General features: G+C 33.8%; 1 protein-coding gene across 12 annotated transcripts in view; it reads left to right on the forward strand.

Moving 5' to 3' along the window:
* The window catches only part of LOC117325939 (band 4.1-like protein 3), a 145611-nt gene that overhangs the window by 111396 nt on the left and 15648 nt on the right, over positions 1-18567 (forward strand). For 9 of the 12 annotated variants that reach the window (XM_033882457.1, XM_033882465.1, XM_033882458.1 and 6 more), the window contains 15 exons: positions 2397-2475; positions 2939-2983; positions 3554-3727; positions 4893-4980; positions 5552-5704; positions 6018-6115; positions 6569-6774; positions 7785-8008; positions 8424-8672; positions 9147-9212; positions 9956-10021; positions 10411-11004; positions 14299-16041; positions 16331-16378; positions 17731-17805. In XM_033882457.1, coding sequence (XP_033738348.1) covers positions 2397-2475; positions 2939-2983; positions 3554-3727; positions 4893-4980; positions 5552-5704; positions 6018-6115; positions 6569-6774; positions 7785-8008; positions 8424-8672; positions 9147-9212; positions 9956-10021; positions 10411-11004; positions 14299-16041; positions 16331-16378; positions 17731-17805 — 3908 coding nt within the window. The remainder of the gene's footprint in view (positions 1-2396; positions 2476-2938; positions 2984-3553; positions 3728-4892; positions 4981-5551; positions 5705-6017; positions 6116-6568; positions 6775-7784; positions 8009-8423; positions 8673-9146; positions 9213-9955; positions 10022-10410; positions 11005-14298; positions 16042-16330; positions 16379-17730; positions 17806-18567) is intronic. The other 3 variants (XM_033882467.1, XM_033882460.1, XM_033882468.1) reach the window with 3 other exon arrangements.

Consider the following 18567-nt stretch of genomic DNA (forward strand, 5'->3'; position numbering starts at 1 on the left):
ATTATACTTTGTATTTACATAATACACAGGTGGAATTCTGTACCTGATAATGTATTGACCTTATTAATCACACAATCTCTGATTTATTTACATTAACTAGCTGGTTTACTATTAATCCTTATTACACAAAGCCACCTAATAAAAATAACCCTAGTGTTTTGATTTCTGTGCAAGATTTTATCAAATGTTTTTAGCCCACCATCATCAGATGGTGGGCTATTCAAATCGCCCTGCATCCGTGGTCCGTCCGTCCGTCCCTCCGTCCCTCCGTCCGTAAACAATTCTTGTTATCGCTAATTCTCAGAAAGCACTGAAGGGATCTTTCTCAAATTTCAAATATAGGTTCCCCTTGGTGCCTAGTTATGCATATTGCATTTTGAGACCAATCGGAAAACAACATGGCCGACAGGCAGCCATCTTGGATTTTGACAATTGAAGTTTGTTATCGCTATTTCTCAGAAAATACTGAAGGGATCTTTCTCAAATTTAACATGTAGGTTCCCCTTCATGCTTAGTTATGCATATTGCATTTTGAGACCAATCGGAAAAACAACATGGCCGACAGGCAGCCATCTTGGATTTTGACAATTGAAGGTTGTTATCGCTATTTCGTAGAAAGTACTGAAGGGATTTTTCTCAAATTTCATATGTAGGTTTCCCTTGATGCTTAGTTATGCATATCGCATTTTGAGACTAATCGGAAAACAACATGGCCGACAGGCAGCCATCTTGGATTTTGACAATTGAAGTTTGTTATCGCTATTTCTAAGAAAATAATGAAGGGATCTTCCTAAAATTTCATATGTAGGTTCCCCTCGGTGTCTAGTTATGCATATTGCATTTTGAGACCAATCGGAAAACAACATGGCTGACAGGTAGCCATCTTGGATTTCGACAATTGAAGTTTGTTATCGCTATTTCTAAGAAAGTATTGAAGGGATCTTCCTGAAATTTCATATGTAGGTTCCCCTTGGTGCATAGTTATGCATATTGTATTTTGAGACTAATCGGAAAACAACATGGCCGACAGGTAGCCATCTTGGATTTTGACAATTGAAGTTTGTTATCGCTATTTCTAAGATAGTATTGAAGGGATCTTCCTGAAATTTCATATGTAGGTTCCCCTTGGTGCCTAGTTATGCATATTGTATTTTGAGACTAATCGGAAAACAACATGGCCGACAGGCAGCCATCTTGGATTTTAAAAAATTGAAACTTGTTATCGCTATTTCTAAGAAACTGATGAAGGGATCTTCCTGAAATTTCATATGTAGGTTCCCCTTGGTGCTTAGTTATGCATATTGCATTTTGAGATAAATCGGAAAACAACATGGCCGACAGGCAGCCATCTTGGATTTTGACAATTGAAGTTTGTTATCGCTATTTCTCAGAAAGTACTGAAGGAATCTTTCTCAAATTCCATGCATAGGTCCCCCTTGGTGCCTAAATCTTAAATTTTATATATAGGTTTCCCTTGTTTGAAAAGTACTAGAGGCTTCTTCTGAATTTACACAGATTAGTAAGACTTAGAAGAAGAGAAAAGTAGGGAAAAGATCAATCTGACATGGAACCTATGAAGAACATTCAATGGTGGGCGCCAAGATCCCTCTGGGATCTCTTGTTTTTGAAATGGCACCACTTTGCTTCATGAAAAGTGTATTCTATATCAACCAAAAAAATATTGTAGTATACACTGCCATCCATAAGATACTGAACACACTCTTTTGACTTGTTGAAATATTAAACTTAAACTTAACAATTTCTTAAATATTATTTGTCAATGACAATGGCATGAATTCTTAACGAAAATAATCCACTTTGATAAAGTTTCAGGGAGGGCCAAGATATTCAAATAATGCATACAAATTATTTTTTAAAAGATGTACCATAACATTACACTCTTAATTATCCCCTCAAGTAATTACGATATTCTGTGAAAATATGCTCTCGATTGAACAAATTTCTAAAAAGACATTTAATTGCAAAAATGTTGTATTTTGAGGATTTTTATATCATCAATAACCCTATCAACTATTGATATAAAATCGTTATGAACTATCAGACAAAAAATTACAATATACAATATTACAATCATTTTTACTGAACTTCAAAATATTGTCTGCGAAGTGTACATGTACAGGAACTTATGGATGACTGTGTATAAAATGATACCTTATCTGTGAAACATATATCTGTAACAATCATTTGTAAAAAATAATATGAATGAAGACAAAAATTCCATCAAAATTTTTTAAGGGAATCGTGTATTTAACTTTACTCTGTGAAGTAAAAATGTCGGTTGATACATTGTACAGCTGTTTGTTTGAATGTGGCAAAGATATGATTGATGTTTTTCTAATTTGCACATGTTTCAATATTATATCTTGAAATTTCAGCAGGATGTCGGTGGGTGTTCGAATTTGCAGTTAAATTTTATCCTCCAGAACCATCACACTTGACAGAAGATATCACGAGGTAATTACAGCCCATAGACAGCATCATTGTCCATATTTATTTTATTTTCAAAATTTGATTTTTCTTTAAAAATATTTGCTAGTGTAACAATCATACCAAAATATTTTATCTTTTCGTGTTTTGTGAATTTAAAAAGGAAATTGTGATAAAAAATATCAGATGGTTAATTTTCATTTGCAAGACTTTTCTAAGTTCATTATTGAATGTGTATCTTTCCCTTTTGATAATATTAAATATTTGCAGTTTCCCATCAAATTCGAAAATAATCATAGTTTCTGATAATGTTAGAAAATACTCATGTCAGTTAACGTCATTAAACAACTATCCTGTTGATTTTGATATAAAACCGTACATAACTTTATATTTCAATTAAAAAGATCAGTCTGGTGTGATTTTTTTGTAAAATTTTCACAATTTAACTGCAATATTGTGCACAAATTGATATTTGTATTGTTGTTCACAGATACCAGCTATGCCTACAGGTCAGGGTTGACTTATATAATGGAAAGTAAGTAACTCTGTTGGTCATTTTCTTGTGATATGAATTATATATTTCTTATATAATTTATGTTGGAGCTATATAAAATGAGAAAAGAGCTATATTTGTTTAATATCTTCAACAATGGAATAATATCTAATATTATTATATAGCTCAAACTGAAGAAGGAAAGTTCATTAAACCACAAAAAAAAGAAAATACTTGATGCTTAAATCTAATGTTATTAAATAGCTCAAACTTGAAAGAAAATTTCATAAAACCACAAATAAGAAAATACTTGATGCTTAAGACTTTTTCTTGATTTGGATCAGATTATAGTTTTATTTTGATGAGATTATATCGGAGTCACTCTTTCGAATAGTTCAAATAAGTTGTTTATTGATCTACTTGTTACTAGTAACATTCAAATGATACTCTGATTTAAATTCAGACTAACATTGAAAATTAAAAACTCAACATCACAAGGTCTTTTACAGAATGAAGTTTTGAGTTAAGTTTGTGACTAACATGTTGTTATGCCTACAGATTGCCATGAAGTTTTGAGTTAAGTTTGTGACTAACATGTTGTTATGCCTACAGGTTGCCATGTTCCACGGTGACCCATGCACTACTGGGTTCCTATACAGTACAGGCAGAGCTTGGGGACTATGATCCTGCTGAATGTGCTCAAGGCTACCTTGAGGAGTTTGACTTCGCACAGAAACAGACTCCCGATCTCCTAAAAAAAATTCATGAACTCCATAAAACACACAAGTATGTAATGCTGGGTACAATTGTTATCTGGTAATAATGACATGCCTGTTAACAAGCCCGCCCATGTCATTAGAGATGTTAATTATCATTCAACTTATTTTTAGACGAAATGTTAGGAGTTGCCTCCATATTACTGGGAAAATATGTTAATGCTTGCTTCAATTAATTTCTTAATTTCTGATTCCAAAAACAAACAAAATAGATAAATTCATTTCAATTGTTAATTAACTGCCATTACAATATGAATAGATTTAGTTTGTAGTTATCTGTTTATAAAGATATCCAGTTTTGAGGTGCACATTATTGTAAGTTATCCAGTTTCTATAATGTGAATATTTTCTAATCATGCTGTCAGTTATTTAAGATTTACTGTTCTTACAAAGTGAATTGATGTATCCTTCCTACTGTAATAACAAATTCACATTGTGTAAAAGTCGAAAAGCAGAATCAGAATCCTGTTTAAAACCGAATTTATGTATAAAATTACATGTTGCAGTATGATAATAGTAGTCCAAAGGCATATATGGGGTTAAATTAAAGCTGACATTTAAAGAATCTGAGATGAGGACAATGATAGCTGATAGTCGCCCATAAAGCATGACGGATGGGAACCTGTACTGTGGCTTTTCACATGTAGAGATTTTAAATATTGAATATATCTATCGTTCCAAAAAGTCTACAGATTTGAAAATTTTATATATGACATCATTCGATCATTTGTAGGAGTATTGATTAAAGTTTATGACGCATACAGACATCAAAGAATACAAAGCTAATTCGGGTTTCAGATTTCTGATCAAATATTTGCATTTCATTGTAACAGATTGAGAGCAGAATCACTTGAGTAGTTTATATGTACATGCACAAAGTTTATGTTCAGCTGGCCCTATATAGCCTTTTGAAGCGTGGGATTTGAAAAAGACCTGGGTTATGTTATGTAATTCACAGTAGACAGACAATGGGGGAGAGGTGGGGAGCACATTTAATCTGTAAAGTACCCAGTGCAAATCCTAATGCCCACATGTACAACTGATAGTGAGGCTGGGCAAGAAATTAAATTTCAGCATCAATGGTCCATTGGACTGATTCATGTACAATATTTCGCATTTGTATGCATTAAAAAATTGATGATGTAAAGTTTGAAAATTCTTTTGTTTCTTTACAGGGGACAATCACCAGAAGAAGCGGAAGGGTTGTTTCTAGAAAATGCAAAAAAGTTAGCAATGTATGGTGTAGACCTTCACAAAGCTATGGTAAACAATTTCTGAGAGATTAATATACTTGTTGGGCTGAATACATAAAGAAAATATCAGAATATGTTTTATGTAGATAATGTTCCATTTTCTCACAAAATAATTTTAAAAAGCTGAAATATTGAAGTTAACTTAAGGAATTACGAAATTATGGTTGTAATATTGCGGACAACATTATGATTTTTGTATGTCCTGCAACAGTACTAACATAGACTGTAGGTTTGTATCAGTCAGTCCTTCATGTTGTCATTTAGCACCTCTACACAGGGCTACTGCCATTTGTTTGTGGTGCATAATTTTTACCATTACATATCGTATGTGATGTAAACGTAATAACAAACATTTAAAAAATGCAGGCAATTATCTCTTCAATGGTGGGATGTAACATAATGAAAATGAGTTTCTTGCAACACAATACAGAAATGTTGCCATTTGTTTACAGAACTGTTGAGTTTTTGATACAGGAACAAGAGTTATAATATGATCTGATAATTAATGTATGGAGGCACAACGCATGCCTCTATATCCATATCTAGATTAATGTAATAATATGAAATTATTTTATCCGCAGGATTCAGAAAAAGTGGACATTTCATTAGGTGTGTGTTCCAGTGGTTTGATGGTGTACAAAGACAAACTTAGGATAAACAGATTTGTGTGGCCAAAAATTCTCAAGCTGTCATACAAACGCAATAACTTTTACATCAAAATTCGTCCAACAGAGGTTAGTAAATTATTAACTTTATTAACTTGTTATCAATTGGACAATCTTGATGGATTAAATTGTTTTTTTCATATGTTTTTCATAAGTAAACAATGTAGAAGTCTTCTTCAAGACAAGAACTAATGGCATTTTAAACATTAATACCTTAGTGAAATCCTTGTGAAAAGTTTCTTAAGAATAATCAAAATTTAGAATAATTCAATTCAATAGTTTGGAATATATCAATTCTGCTTTAAAGTATGGAATATTTTATCTAGAAGTATCTATACCACCTAATTAAAGTGTTAAATTTATTTTTGTTTTCCCTTTTCAGCAAGATTCATTTGAAAACATGATATGTTTTAAGTTAACTAACCATAAAATGGCCAAGCGGTTATGGAAGACATGCGTTGAACACCACACATTTTTCAGGTGAGTTTTTTTTGTTGTGAGTTATCTCCCTTCGACTAGGAGATTTGATATTTCCTGTCGTAATATCTCAAAACTTATAACTTCGAGGACAAGAAATATTTCCTAAATTAATGTGATTGGAATGATGTATGTATATAACAGTTATTTTGTAATAACTGATGCAGGAATTAATTTGTCAATTTATTTGAAAAAAAGTTCTACGTCATTTCTCCCACATCAAGATAAAGTTTTTCAAAAAACTAGGGAAAACCATGATATTGTAGATTTTAGGTAAATGGTTCATGTCCATGATTTACTCAATCTGTGTAAAGTTTGCCTGCTTTATATCATGTCTTTGCCCAAACTTCATTACCAGGGACCTACCTGAAGTCCCTATAACCATTGATCTCCCTGATTATAAAGATCTCAATACCATGTAACATGACTTAATTGTTTTTCTTCTGTGTTTGACAGATTAAAAGAAGCAGAAGCCCCCAAGGGGGGAACCCTGTTCCCTCGCTTCAATTCCAAGTTCAGATACTCAGGTCGTACACAGAAACAGTTGAAAGACCGGACAGATCTTGTGGAGCGGCCGAAGCCAGAGTTTGAAAGGACACACTTTAAGAACAAATCTATGCCATACCCAGAAAATAAAACTGCAAAACTTGATGATAGTGATGGTAAAGTTACAATTCACGACCATATTTAATTTCTTTCAGCTCAAAATAAGTATGAATTATTTCCAACCAAATCATTTTACTAAATGTTAATGAATACAGGCATTTGATATAAAATTTATCCCTGTGGAACAGGAAGTATTTCAGAATGATTCACTCTGGTCTTCCTGTAAAACCAGAAATTGTTACAATTCAGACATGATATACAATATCTCCCTCAGATTTATCACAACATGAGCGAGAGTATCTAGCTGTAAAGTCAAACTCACTGTGTGTTCTGTTGAATGCATGGTATATCTATCCACTAGAGGCCCAGGCCCCCATCTCATCAATATTCTATAACTGAAAAAAATTCTACAATTTAAGGAAATTCCTTAGCTAAGATTACATTTTACAATTAAATGCAATAATCAATGCTTTTCCTATGAAACAAAATCTGGTCAAGGAGTACTGATGAAACTGAGGCCAGATGTGTGTTATATTGAGTAAAGGTATTTCTGATTCAGTATAAAACTGACCTTCAAAGGGGGAATATTACCTGATCTGTCACTTAATTGTCAATTACTTAAAGCTTGTACTTATTTTTAATGATTGGGAACTTAATTGTCAATTACTTAAAGCTTGTACTTATTTTTAATGATTGGGAATATGTGAGAGAGATAAAAAAAAAAACACCAATAATCTAAACAGAAAATCTTGTCGCTCTGGATTTGATTTTTGAACATCATCACTTAACTTAACCCCTGTACTTATTGTAAATGTCAGTGTCTGGGTGAAGTTTCTTTGTCTACGGCCATATTGTATGATTGAAATAATATAATATTGAAATACATTTCAATGTCGTAAAGGAATTACTCTGACAAATGCAGAAAGAATGCCTCTCAAAACATTTTATGCGACTTTTGCTTTGATAACTTTTCCTGAAATACAATGTGATTTTGTAAAAGTCTATATTTGATTGGGCCATTACACCTAAAATATCTTGACAACAGTTTATCTTGGATGTGCTACAGATTATGGCAAGAGGAATTCCGACCATCCACTGGATGAGAATGACAGAATAGACAAGAAGTATGGAGATCCTGATGCCCTTGCCAATGCAGGGCCTCCTCCATACTCCTCAAGAGAGCTTGACGAGCATGGTCAGAGGGCGCCAGGGGACGAATCACATGCAGATCGCCCCAGCAGACCCCCAGGGGATGAGTCAGAGGACAGGCTTGACCAGGAAAGGGACAAGGTATGGTCTAAATGACAAGCCAGTTAAGTTAAAACTTCTAATATGGAGGAAATAGCCTCCGAAACATTTACTGTTAAATAGATTTAGAATGAGCTGTTTTGTACGATAGATCATGTTAGATATGATTGTGAAAATAAGATATTACTGTTTTACATCAACTATTTGACAGACCAAGATGAACAGTGGCCATTAATACTCCCAGTAAGCATGAAAGGACATGTTGCAACAGATTCAATCTACTGCGATAATAAATATTGATGTTTTATTTCAATGATTTCTTACTGTGTCTTCCTAGACAAAAACCACCGGGCTAAGACTATCTATATAATGGCTACCTTTCAATATATTACAGCCAAAAGATTATTGTACTTTGAAAATTCTCCAACTTGTTCTAATTTGTTGATTTTCCCACTAGGCTGCCACTATGACAGCTCCTGATGGTACGGCGGATACCACAGAACTAGATGCGGGTGTGGGGCTCACAAATGTTGGCAGAAAGAGCAAGCGGTCCAAGGAGGAAAAAGAACGAGAAAAGAGAGAAAAGGAGGAGGAAAAGAAGCGGAAAAAGGAAGAGGAGAAGGAAAGAAAACGTCTTGAAAAGGAAAAAAAGAAGAAAGAAAAAGAAGGCAATAAGTCAATGTCAGAAGACAGAAGTGATAAATTAGTGAGTTAACACATTAGATACTGAGCCATTCCTTTTGCAGTCAGAATCATGTATTTACCCAGTATTAAACTAGGGCCTGCTGGTTTTTGTCTGATATCTCCCTCTTGTTCAAAAGGATGAGAATTAAACTATTGTGAAATTACTGTTAATGTAAAACTTACTAAGGCTTTAAATGCAATAATCTGTGGATATTCTTTATTTGTCTTTATAAATATTTTGTGATTATATTTGGTTCTAAACATAATTCACATTTTAGATTCTGAATATAATAGATTTCATATTCACATAAGACTACACTTTTGTATATTATTGAACAGGTAAGAAGTTATCTCTAATTTAGGGGGAAATTTTTAAATAAAATGTGTTGTTTATTTAAGGTAACAAACATTTATCACTACCTAAAACTAAGAGTAATCCAGAAACAGATCTGAATATATGTTAGCAATACCTGACGTACATATCTGGTGCTTGCAGGGTGAAGGTGTGGCTACAGAAACGGCACCAGGAGAAAGTTACGGTGATGCTGCTACACTCCCAAGGGTAAGTTTCCACAAGATGAAGGTCTACCTCAGAAATTGTCAAACTTTTTTTCAGAGTTTTCAGAGTTCAGAGAAGTACAAAAATAAAAAAAAAAAATAAGTGTTAAGACTTTTACAAATTTCTCTCTATTTATTTCTGTTTTTTTTTTTTTTTTTTTTTTTCACTTCTGTTTTTGTTAATTTTTTTGTCCATTTATCACCCTTTTTCACTTGTGTATATGTTGCATACCACTATTCATACTGTGTGTTTTCATAGATTGGATAAGAAAGGTTAAAGCTAATTAATGTACAACATAGTGGAACCACTTGTCAGTGATAGCTATTAATAGTACTATCTGAAGTGGTTGTTCATGTCAGGCATGGAGGGTCGGCTGCTGTTTAACCTGAAATGGTGTGGTTTGGGACATTGATCATGTTTATCAACTAACTAATCAGTGTTACATTCATTTCTCTTTGTCAAATCATGAATGTTATCTAGAAATGTGGTGGTTTTCATAAAAAAAAATTGGTGATGGGATTTGAAATTAGATTTTCAAAAAAAATTTAAAATTTTTAGCAAAGATGTCTTTGTATTTTTACTCATTTGTTTTAAACGGTTCAGGAGTTGATAGGTTACTGTTGTGTTAGAATTAATATCAGTTAAGATGTCTGTGATGATGTTAAGTTATTTTTGTGATAATGTTGACTTATTATGTTGAGGTTGAAGAAGTGACTTTTAGATAAAGTGTTATACTTATTACACAGGAAGGAATAATGTATGCTGTACCTCCCCCCGAAGGTGGAGACTCTCCTGAAAAGATACAGCAAGCTGTAATAATCTTTAATTACATTCTTTTTAATCGCATAATTACCTTATGTATACCATTAAATTGATATTTAGCTTGATAGTTATTGTGAGGACAGTATATATTACAAAAATGTGAAGGTTATATAAAGCTGATATCGTTACTACAAGTAGTACATACTTAAAGGATTAGAAGATTTAATGAAAAAAATTGCATAATAGAATTGGCATTATCTTATTTATTACTAGATTTATTTCAATAATTTTATATCATTATTACAAAATAAAAAGAATTAGAGACACAGCTTTTTCAAGAGTTAGAAGATTTAATTAGAAATATATAAAATAGAATTAATATTATTTTAATTGCTGCTAGATTTAATTCAGTTACAAATTTCCTCGCAAATAAAAACAGGAAAATGACAAGGATAATGAAGGAGAAATTGAGGATAAAAAAGATCAGGAGGTTGATGACAAGGACAAATTAAAGCTGGAGGAACCTGTATCTCCTGGTGGGAAGGGAAAGAAGGGGAAAAAGAGTAAGAAAGATAAAAAGGACAAACACGACCATGATGATAAAAATGACTTGGATGACAAAGACAAACATGACCTTTCCCCTGGTGGGAAAGACAAAAAGGGAAAGAAGAGCAAAAAGGATAAACACGACGATAAAAAGGACAAACAGGACGATAAGAAAGACAAACATGATGACAAGGATGGGGACGATGATAAACAGGGTCCTGACAGTGGGGATAAATTTAACTTTGATGACAAGGACAAACATGCTGTAGAAGTTGAAGAACCTGTTTCTCCAGGTGGGAAGGGCAAAAAGGGTAAAAAAGATAAGAAAGATAAAGATAAGGATAAGAAAGGGAAAGGGTTTCTGGGACGAAAACGAAAGGATTCCAAAAACCGGCACTCCGGCAGTGAGCCTTCGTCGCCAACTGGCATACCTGTCCCTGAAGTCACAGTAGAACCACCAACACCAGATGACACTTCCAATACACAGGTTAATCTTTGCCAAATATCTGCTTGGACAGATTAATCCTTGTCATTTATCTGCTTGATATTTATCGGCAAATATAGTGCATTATTATAAATGTCTTGTAGACTTGATAAAAGCACCCGAGGGTTCACAATACCATGTTCAAGGGAGTTGCACACTAGACCCTGTGTGATGCATAACCTTTTGCTTATCTTCCGGGATACGGTGGCTTCCTGATTAAAACTTTTATATACACCCCACTTTTACCTCTTAAAGCTTTCTTAGTGTTAAGGTGTAACATTTAATAAGCTATTTAATGCAGTTTTTCGATATTTAGAAAAAAAATTCCATAACAAAACAGATTTTTAATTATGATAACATTATAAAAACGAAACTTTGATACGGAAAGAAAATGGATGAATTCCAAGTCTTGAATAACAATACTATATTGTGTATTGTTAGTCTTAATCATTTTTACAAGGATCTAGATTTATTCAGCATGAAAAGGAAAAAATGAGATTTAATTGTATTTTAAAAAGTAGAACATATCATGTATCTACTTAACAAAAAAAAAATAGCTTGCCTATTCTAAGAACAGAGTGGGTTAGGTGCTTATGTGTCAGAATTGATGTTTTGATGCCAGTGTTGAAGTTTAAAGAGAATTTCTTGAGCGTTAACACATATTTGCACAAGTCTACAGTCAACAGTTCCCCTCTGAGGTACAGATAAAATACAGGTGTTATTGATTTAACTTTTTTTAATCAATTATTTTGTGAAGTTTTTACAGAAACTCGCTATAATATTGTCAACAAACCAGGATGATGGGATGTAACAAATCACTGAATATTGTTGTACAGTGATATAAAGAGGGAAAACATGTGTTTATAACATATGGTCGTAATATATTCAAATTCAAGTACAAATGTGGAAATTCACAATAAAAACAAATATTTTTGAAAAGTGATATTTGACAAATATTGTGTAGTCAAAACAATTTTTATTGGTGTTTATTTTCTTAGTTTTCCTGTTTTGAATTAAACAACTTTTTTTCAATATTTTTTTTTATATATTTATGAATAGGCAAGCTATGTTGATCAGCTTTTTGTTATACCTACCTGCTTAATATACATTTTTGCAGTGTATAAAATGGTGATGGTATTTTTTTATGAATGAGCAAATATTTTATATTTTCCCTCCTTTTTTGCCTATATATTGGCTTCAGCATGCTTTCACTGTAAAATTTAAGATATCAGTTGTCCTGCACACTGGATTGTATCCAGGCAAGGGACAAAACCTAGATCAAAGTATTGACATTCGCTCTACTTTTGGATTGTTCAAATATCAAGTTATGATGACAATGGGCAGGATTATTTTTCAAGGTAGTTGATAAGGTGTGGTAAGAAACTAGTATTTAATTGATGAATTTGTTTCTGGTTTTGCCACGATTTAATTGATGAATTTGTTTCTGGTTTTGCCACGTCTGTTTGGATTAATTTTTACAGGAAGGCTGTTTATGAGTTGTATTTTATGTCATCATCAAGTGTTTTGATGTGTGCCATGTAACTATAAGATAGCCAGTCTAAGATTGTACAATGACATACCTTTGGTATTGGAATCTACAAGATATTAGATATATATATAAAAGTATATATATATATAATTATATGAAAAAATAACCAAAAACAAAACTTTACCGCCTAGGCCTCTCTGCTCTCCCAGTAAGAAGCTTGAGAGGGCAGGCAGGCCTAGCGGCAAAGTCTTGTTTTTGGTTATTTTTTTATACGTTAACCTTCGCAAGGACAGATTCCTTTTTCTGATATATAATTATATATATATATATCGGGTAATTTTAGACAGGATACAAGTCACCTTATATATAAAGATTATATTTCTAATCATACTTTCTTTGTTTCAGCATCCAAGTGTTATGGCATGAATATGTTATATACCCATATATATATGTGATGTAGTTTTCAATGCATTTAGGCTGTTTGTAGCAATTGAAAAATGTTTTAGCTTTTATTATTAAGCACACCAGAAGTCGAACAATAAGGATGCGGCACGACCAGTTCGTGGCATGAAGTAATGGAAGCATGAGTTATATTACCCAGTTGATGCACTTGAGATTTTAGATTTTATCACTTTAGCAGCAAAAAAAAAAAAAACATAATATGTATGATTGCAGAGTATTTATTATTAGAATGATGCTTTGAAATCTTGCCTACAGAGTGTCGACAACATGCAGTGTTCAATAATACCACACAAAATTTGAGTTCTTATAATTCAGGAAAACATTTCTCAATTTAGTTAAACACTAAACAGCTACAGCACAGTCTGTCTTTGAATTTATAAAGATGTGTTTTAATCCTGCATATTTTTCAGAATTATTTTATATTGTAGTCAGTGTGACAAGATAAGATAGCAGGCAGAATTATGAAAAAAATACACATGCTGCCATGCATGACTGAACCCTATAGAAAATTCCTACCTGGCCATGACAAATCCCACCTGGCCATGAAAATGCCTTTTAGGCCAAAGCATGTGGATAATCAACACTGTCAAGGAGACAGTTTATATGCAGGATGTTACCAAATGAAATCCATTCCATGATTTCCATGAGGATAGATGCATACATTCTAAAACCAAATAAGGAATGTCACAGTTTGATTGAGCATGGTTTGGATATAGACAGCAGGAGTGTGTGATGATGTTGCTTTACCAGCCTTGTATATAAGGCGTGAGTATATGTGATACTACTATAGCATGATACAGAGAAACCGACATAATATCATGTTTTGATTGACCAGTTTTTGAATTACACCACTAAATGGCATGGCCATGTATATACACCTATAAAGGTGATATTATATGAAAATGTGAACCACTACTTACCCCTCATTGTGTAGGAAACAGAAAAATACTGTGTTGTTGTATTGCATTGTAATGCCCACCAGATAACTAAATTTTCCTGTAATATTGGAGAATGGATGACTATCTGTACTTGAGTCAAGTGTTTGACCAGGAAGTTTGATTGCCTGTGTACTGTCACCCCAGCATGAACATTACAAATAATGACTGACCAAGTGTTGGTGTAATAACTACAACATCCCTGCATGACCACAAGAAAACTTGATGAAAAAAAAGAGCAAATAATCTCCTAAAGTCAAGGTTACCTTGGCATGAGAGTGCAACATGTTCTGTATGTGATGTGAAAAGTCCCAGCATGACCACACCATTGACAAAGCATGGCCACCATTTGAAATTGACATATGACCAGAAGTGTCACTCATCGTGTCACCTTTGCTCTATGTTAACCAGGAAACCAGCACTAGGGATGCAGGGGATCAAGGAAGTAGTGTCGACCCAGTCCCCAACGAATCCCGCAGGGACAGCGATAACAAAAACGACAAAAAAAAAGAAGTGAAGTTTCTCGATCAGTGTGTCCCAATAGAGGCAGATACCTCTGTGGTTGTCAAGGAAGAGACCCCCATAACTTCACCCACCATCATTATTTCGGCTGCCCCTCAGCAAGAGGAAGAGGAGCAAATTGTCATGGAGGTTGTCAAGGAGACCGAAACAGAGATTAAAAATGTTGAGGATGCCAAGGTTGTTGACCAAGAGGTCAAAGAAACACAAGTGGTCAAAGAAACACAAGTGAAAGAGGATGAGAAAAATGAAGAACCAGCACCAGAAGTTAAAGTAGAAGAACCAGCGGTGGTTGTCTCACATGTGGAAAAAAAAGAACAGATAATTCCTGATGAAAACATTGAAGATGAAGTTTTTGAAACGGAAACGGAACATGCAGAGAAAATTGAGGCAGCATTAGTAACAAAAGAGCAAACACTTCCTTCTGAAGAAAATATTGTGTCAAAAGATACAACAGATGCTTCCAACATAAGTGAGGATGTCATTGTGGTAGAGACCAGACAGGAAGAACAAACTATTCCTGAGGTTGTACCAGAATCAAAAGAGGAAGTTGATGTATCATCAGAGGTCTGTAAAGAATCAGTGAAGCATTCTTCAGTTGAGGAACTTGTTGTGGAAGACAGCAAAGACACGGTTGTAAAACCTGACCCTAAGGTCACAGAGGTGATAGAATGTGTTGAAACAGTGGTACCAGTGGAGTCACCTCCACACAAAACAGAGGAACACATAACACAGGAGGACACTCCTCCAGTCCAGGAACAAAGGAAGGAAAGTAAGGAAACTGCAGATGAGGTTATTCATGAGGTTGTCAAAGGGGAGATAATTCTTCCGGTGATTGTAACAAATGAAGAGGCTGAGAATCAGCCTAAGGATCAGGAAGAGGCTGGTCCAAGTAATGTGTCCGAGCAAAAAGAGGAAGAGGGTAAGGTTGACAAGAAGGAACTCAAGAGAATAGAAAAGGAAGAAAAACAGAAGGAAAAGGAACGAATCAAAAAGGAAAAAGAAGAAAAGAAAAAGGAGAAAGAAGAACAAAAGAAAATTGAGAAAGAAAGGAAAAAGAAAGAGAAACAAGAAAAACAAGAGCAAAAGAGACTTGAAAAAGAAAGGAAGAAGAAAGAAAAGGAAGAGAAGAAGGCAATGGCAGGAAGTGATGTTGTAGAAAAGGAAGAAGAAGAGAAAAAGAAGGAAGATGATGAAGAAACAGAAACAAAGGTTGATCCTGTACAGATTGAGTTGGCTGCTGCACTTGTACAGAGGAGGGGCAAGGAAGAAGAGGAAGTGACAGAGGATAAGGAGGAAACAAAGGAAAATACAGAGGACCATGCTCCAGCAGCAGCTGCAACATCTGAGGTTGTCGCTGAAGAAATAGTGAAGGAAATAGAAGAAGAAAAGGTAGATGAAGAAATTGCAAAAGAGACAAAAACAGATAAAAAAGCCAAAAAGGAGAAAAAAAAGAAAAAAGAGAAAAAGGAAAAACCTAAGAAAAAGGAGAAAAAGCGGGACAATAATACAACTGGTTGTTTTAGTTTCATGGGAGAGAAGAAGACGGACAGCGATCAGGCAGAGGTAGAAGAGGCTCCAGTTGAGGAGATGCCAACAGAACCTTGGGTCACAGTAGAACCAAAGGAACCAGAGGTGGATATTACTTTTATTGTCTGTCTCTATATCATCTCCAGGCCATACAAGTATTTAAATCTTCAAAGTTTCCATACAAAAAGTATTTTTTAAATGGACAAATTTAGATCTTTATCTAAGTTACAAAACTGTCAGTAGTTTTCAAAATATTCTGACCATATGCTTTTGAAATCTTTTGTAATTTGTATGTTCCACGCTTAGTTATTCAGCTGTTTAAATATTGTCACATATATATTTCTTCAATGCATTTCCTTTTTTCATAGGTTGTGTTTGTGTTTTGTTTTTGTAGGAGCCTAAACCTGAGGAAGTCGAGGAGGCCAATGTTACTCCTAAACAGGTTGCGTCACTTAATGTAATCTGCCTGCAGCCTATTGAATCATTTGTTTGTGATTCTTTTCAGAATCAGTTTAGAAAGCTGTGTGATTGCTCCATGAGGACTCTGTTGTGTTATTGATATGACTAATGTGAAATGAGATTCTATTAACTCTAACACACCTTTCTGTTACTGCCATGCTGTGTTTTCAGTGTCGTAGTTCTTCTTGTATTGATTTTTGTGTTTTCCTCAATTCAACTTTTTCCTCTTTTTCTAACATTGAAACTCTCGATATTAGTATATCATGTATCTCTACTAATTTGTCTTCATGTTTTAACAGATAAGTACTAAGGCCTGTTCCAAAATTATCTGTGTCTGAGGGATGAGAAGCGTTTTTTTTAAAGACCCCTCCACTCATCAAATAATGGGGCTTACCCTCACAGCCTATAAAGATAACTAGAGAAATGGGGCTTAACCCAAACAACCTGTTAAATTATAAACAATAAAAAAGTCATCCCACCTCTCCCACACAGATAATTTTGGAATAGCCCTAACGATACCTATAGTAATCTACTTATAAAAGATATTTCTTTACAAATTGTGTAAAATGAAAGTTAGAATTGTTATAAAAAAATTACAGGTTAAGTCCAAGTGAATTTGGTAGCTTCTTCTTAATGATAGCTTCTTTTTGAAAACATTTATTTTGATATTAGTTTCCTAATGGGAAAAAAAATATATGATCATATAACCGTCATATTTTCTTAACAAAAGGACTATTTTGATATAGCATGTAAGAATTATTAATATTACATGTGATTAAATCTTAAATCTGCATAAGAGAAAAAGCATGCTCTAATTGAACTTACTATTTTATTTCCTGACTAATTCTCCTAATTGTGTGCTTAAATTTCATTTCTTAATGACTTGCTAATTATATGCATCAAAAGAATACCAGGCTCTGATTTTAATTTTGGTAAAGTTTTCATCAATTTATGGAGTGTTTTTGCGAGTTGGGCCTGATAACATTATGCCTCAGTTATATGAATTTTCTTAACTTAATTCAAAAAGGATGAAATATGATAATTTTACTGCTTACTTTCTCAGGCTGATTACATTCTAACACTTGCATAAAAAGAACTTCTACCTGTGAAAATACATTTTGAATCACAACATGCCTTTTAGACATATTTGCCTTTCACAATTTTTCTGTCTTTACTAGACAATAGTTCATCTCAATATTTCTGTCAAATGAACATAGAGATAGTTTATAATTCTACTTTATATGTTCTTTGTTCAGGACTTTTTTACAACTTTATTCAGGTGACGGTTTCAATTTCTCTGTAACAATGATTACTAATAAACAAGTTGTATTTCAGAGGGGCGTTGGCCTAGGATGGGCATTGCCCGGTTTCGCCGAGATGAAAGAGAGGCAAGCTGCTGCTGCAGCCAAGGTTTGACCTACTTTCCATATTTAGGCATGATGACTCCAATGCTTGCAGCCGTCTTAAGTTGAAGTTTGTGGATGTAGGGGTTTTCTGGGATTCTCAGCTTGGGAACAGTGTCCACACCCTACCTATGCTATTACCTGGTTTTATTTAAATGTTGGCATGGTAATAAACCTTGACACTAAACAAGGAGGACCCCTGCCTTAGTTAGATGTGGTAGAAAAGTAGGGATATTGAATAATTTATACAATTTCCTATTAACCTCGCCCCAGTTTCATCATTGTACCTTAATTTAAGGAAATTCAGTTACTTACCGGATACAATTTTCCATAGGACAACATTTTTGGATTTAAGGGAAAAAATCACTTCAGGAAGTTTCTTTTCTGTAGTTCTGTGATGCTGTCCTATGGAAAATTGTAAGTTAAGAAATTTCCTTAAAAGAAGAAACGTGAATGAAACTGGGGCCTGAAATTGTACATTGTTTAGTACATTAATGTTTAAAATGTAGGTAAAAATTTGGAGTCAAGCAAGGCATGTTAAGAAGTGATAGGCATTAATTAAATTGTGTGTGAATAGTCAAACACTTATTATCACTAACAATTTGTGTCTAAAGTTGTCGTAACCAAATGTAAGAAAAATAAAACTTTGAATGTGTTGTCTTTACTATGTATTATCTACTACCATTTTGATTATCTACTGTGTCAAGGCACCTTATATTAGTCACTAACAACATATATTTCAGTTTTCTTTCCGTTTCAGATGCATGAC

The sequence above is a fragment of the Pecten maximus genome, chromosome 4, assembly GCF_902652985.1.
Source record: "Pecten maximus chromosome 4, xPecMax1.1, whole genome shotgun sequence".
Lineage (NCBI taxonomy): Eukaryota > Metazoa > Mollusca > Bivalvia > Pectinida > Pectinidae > Pecten > Pecten maximus.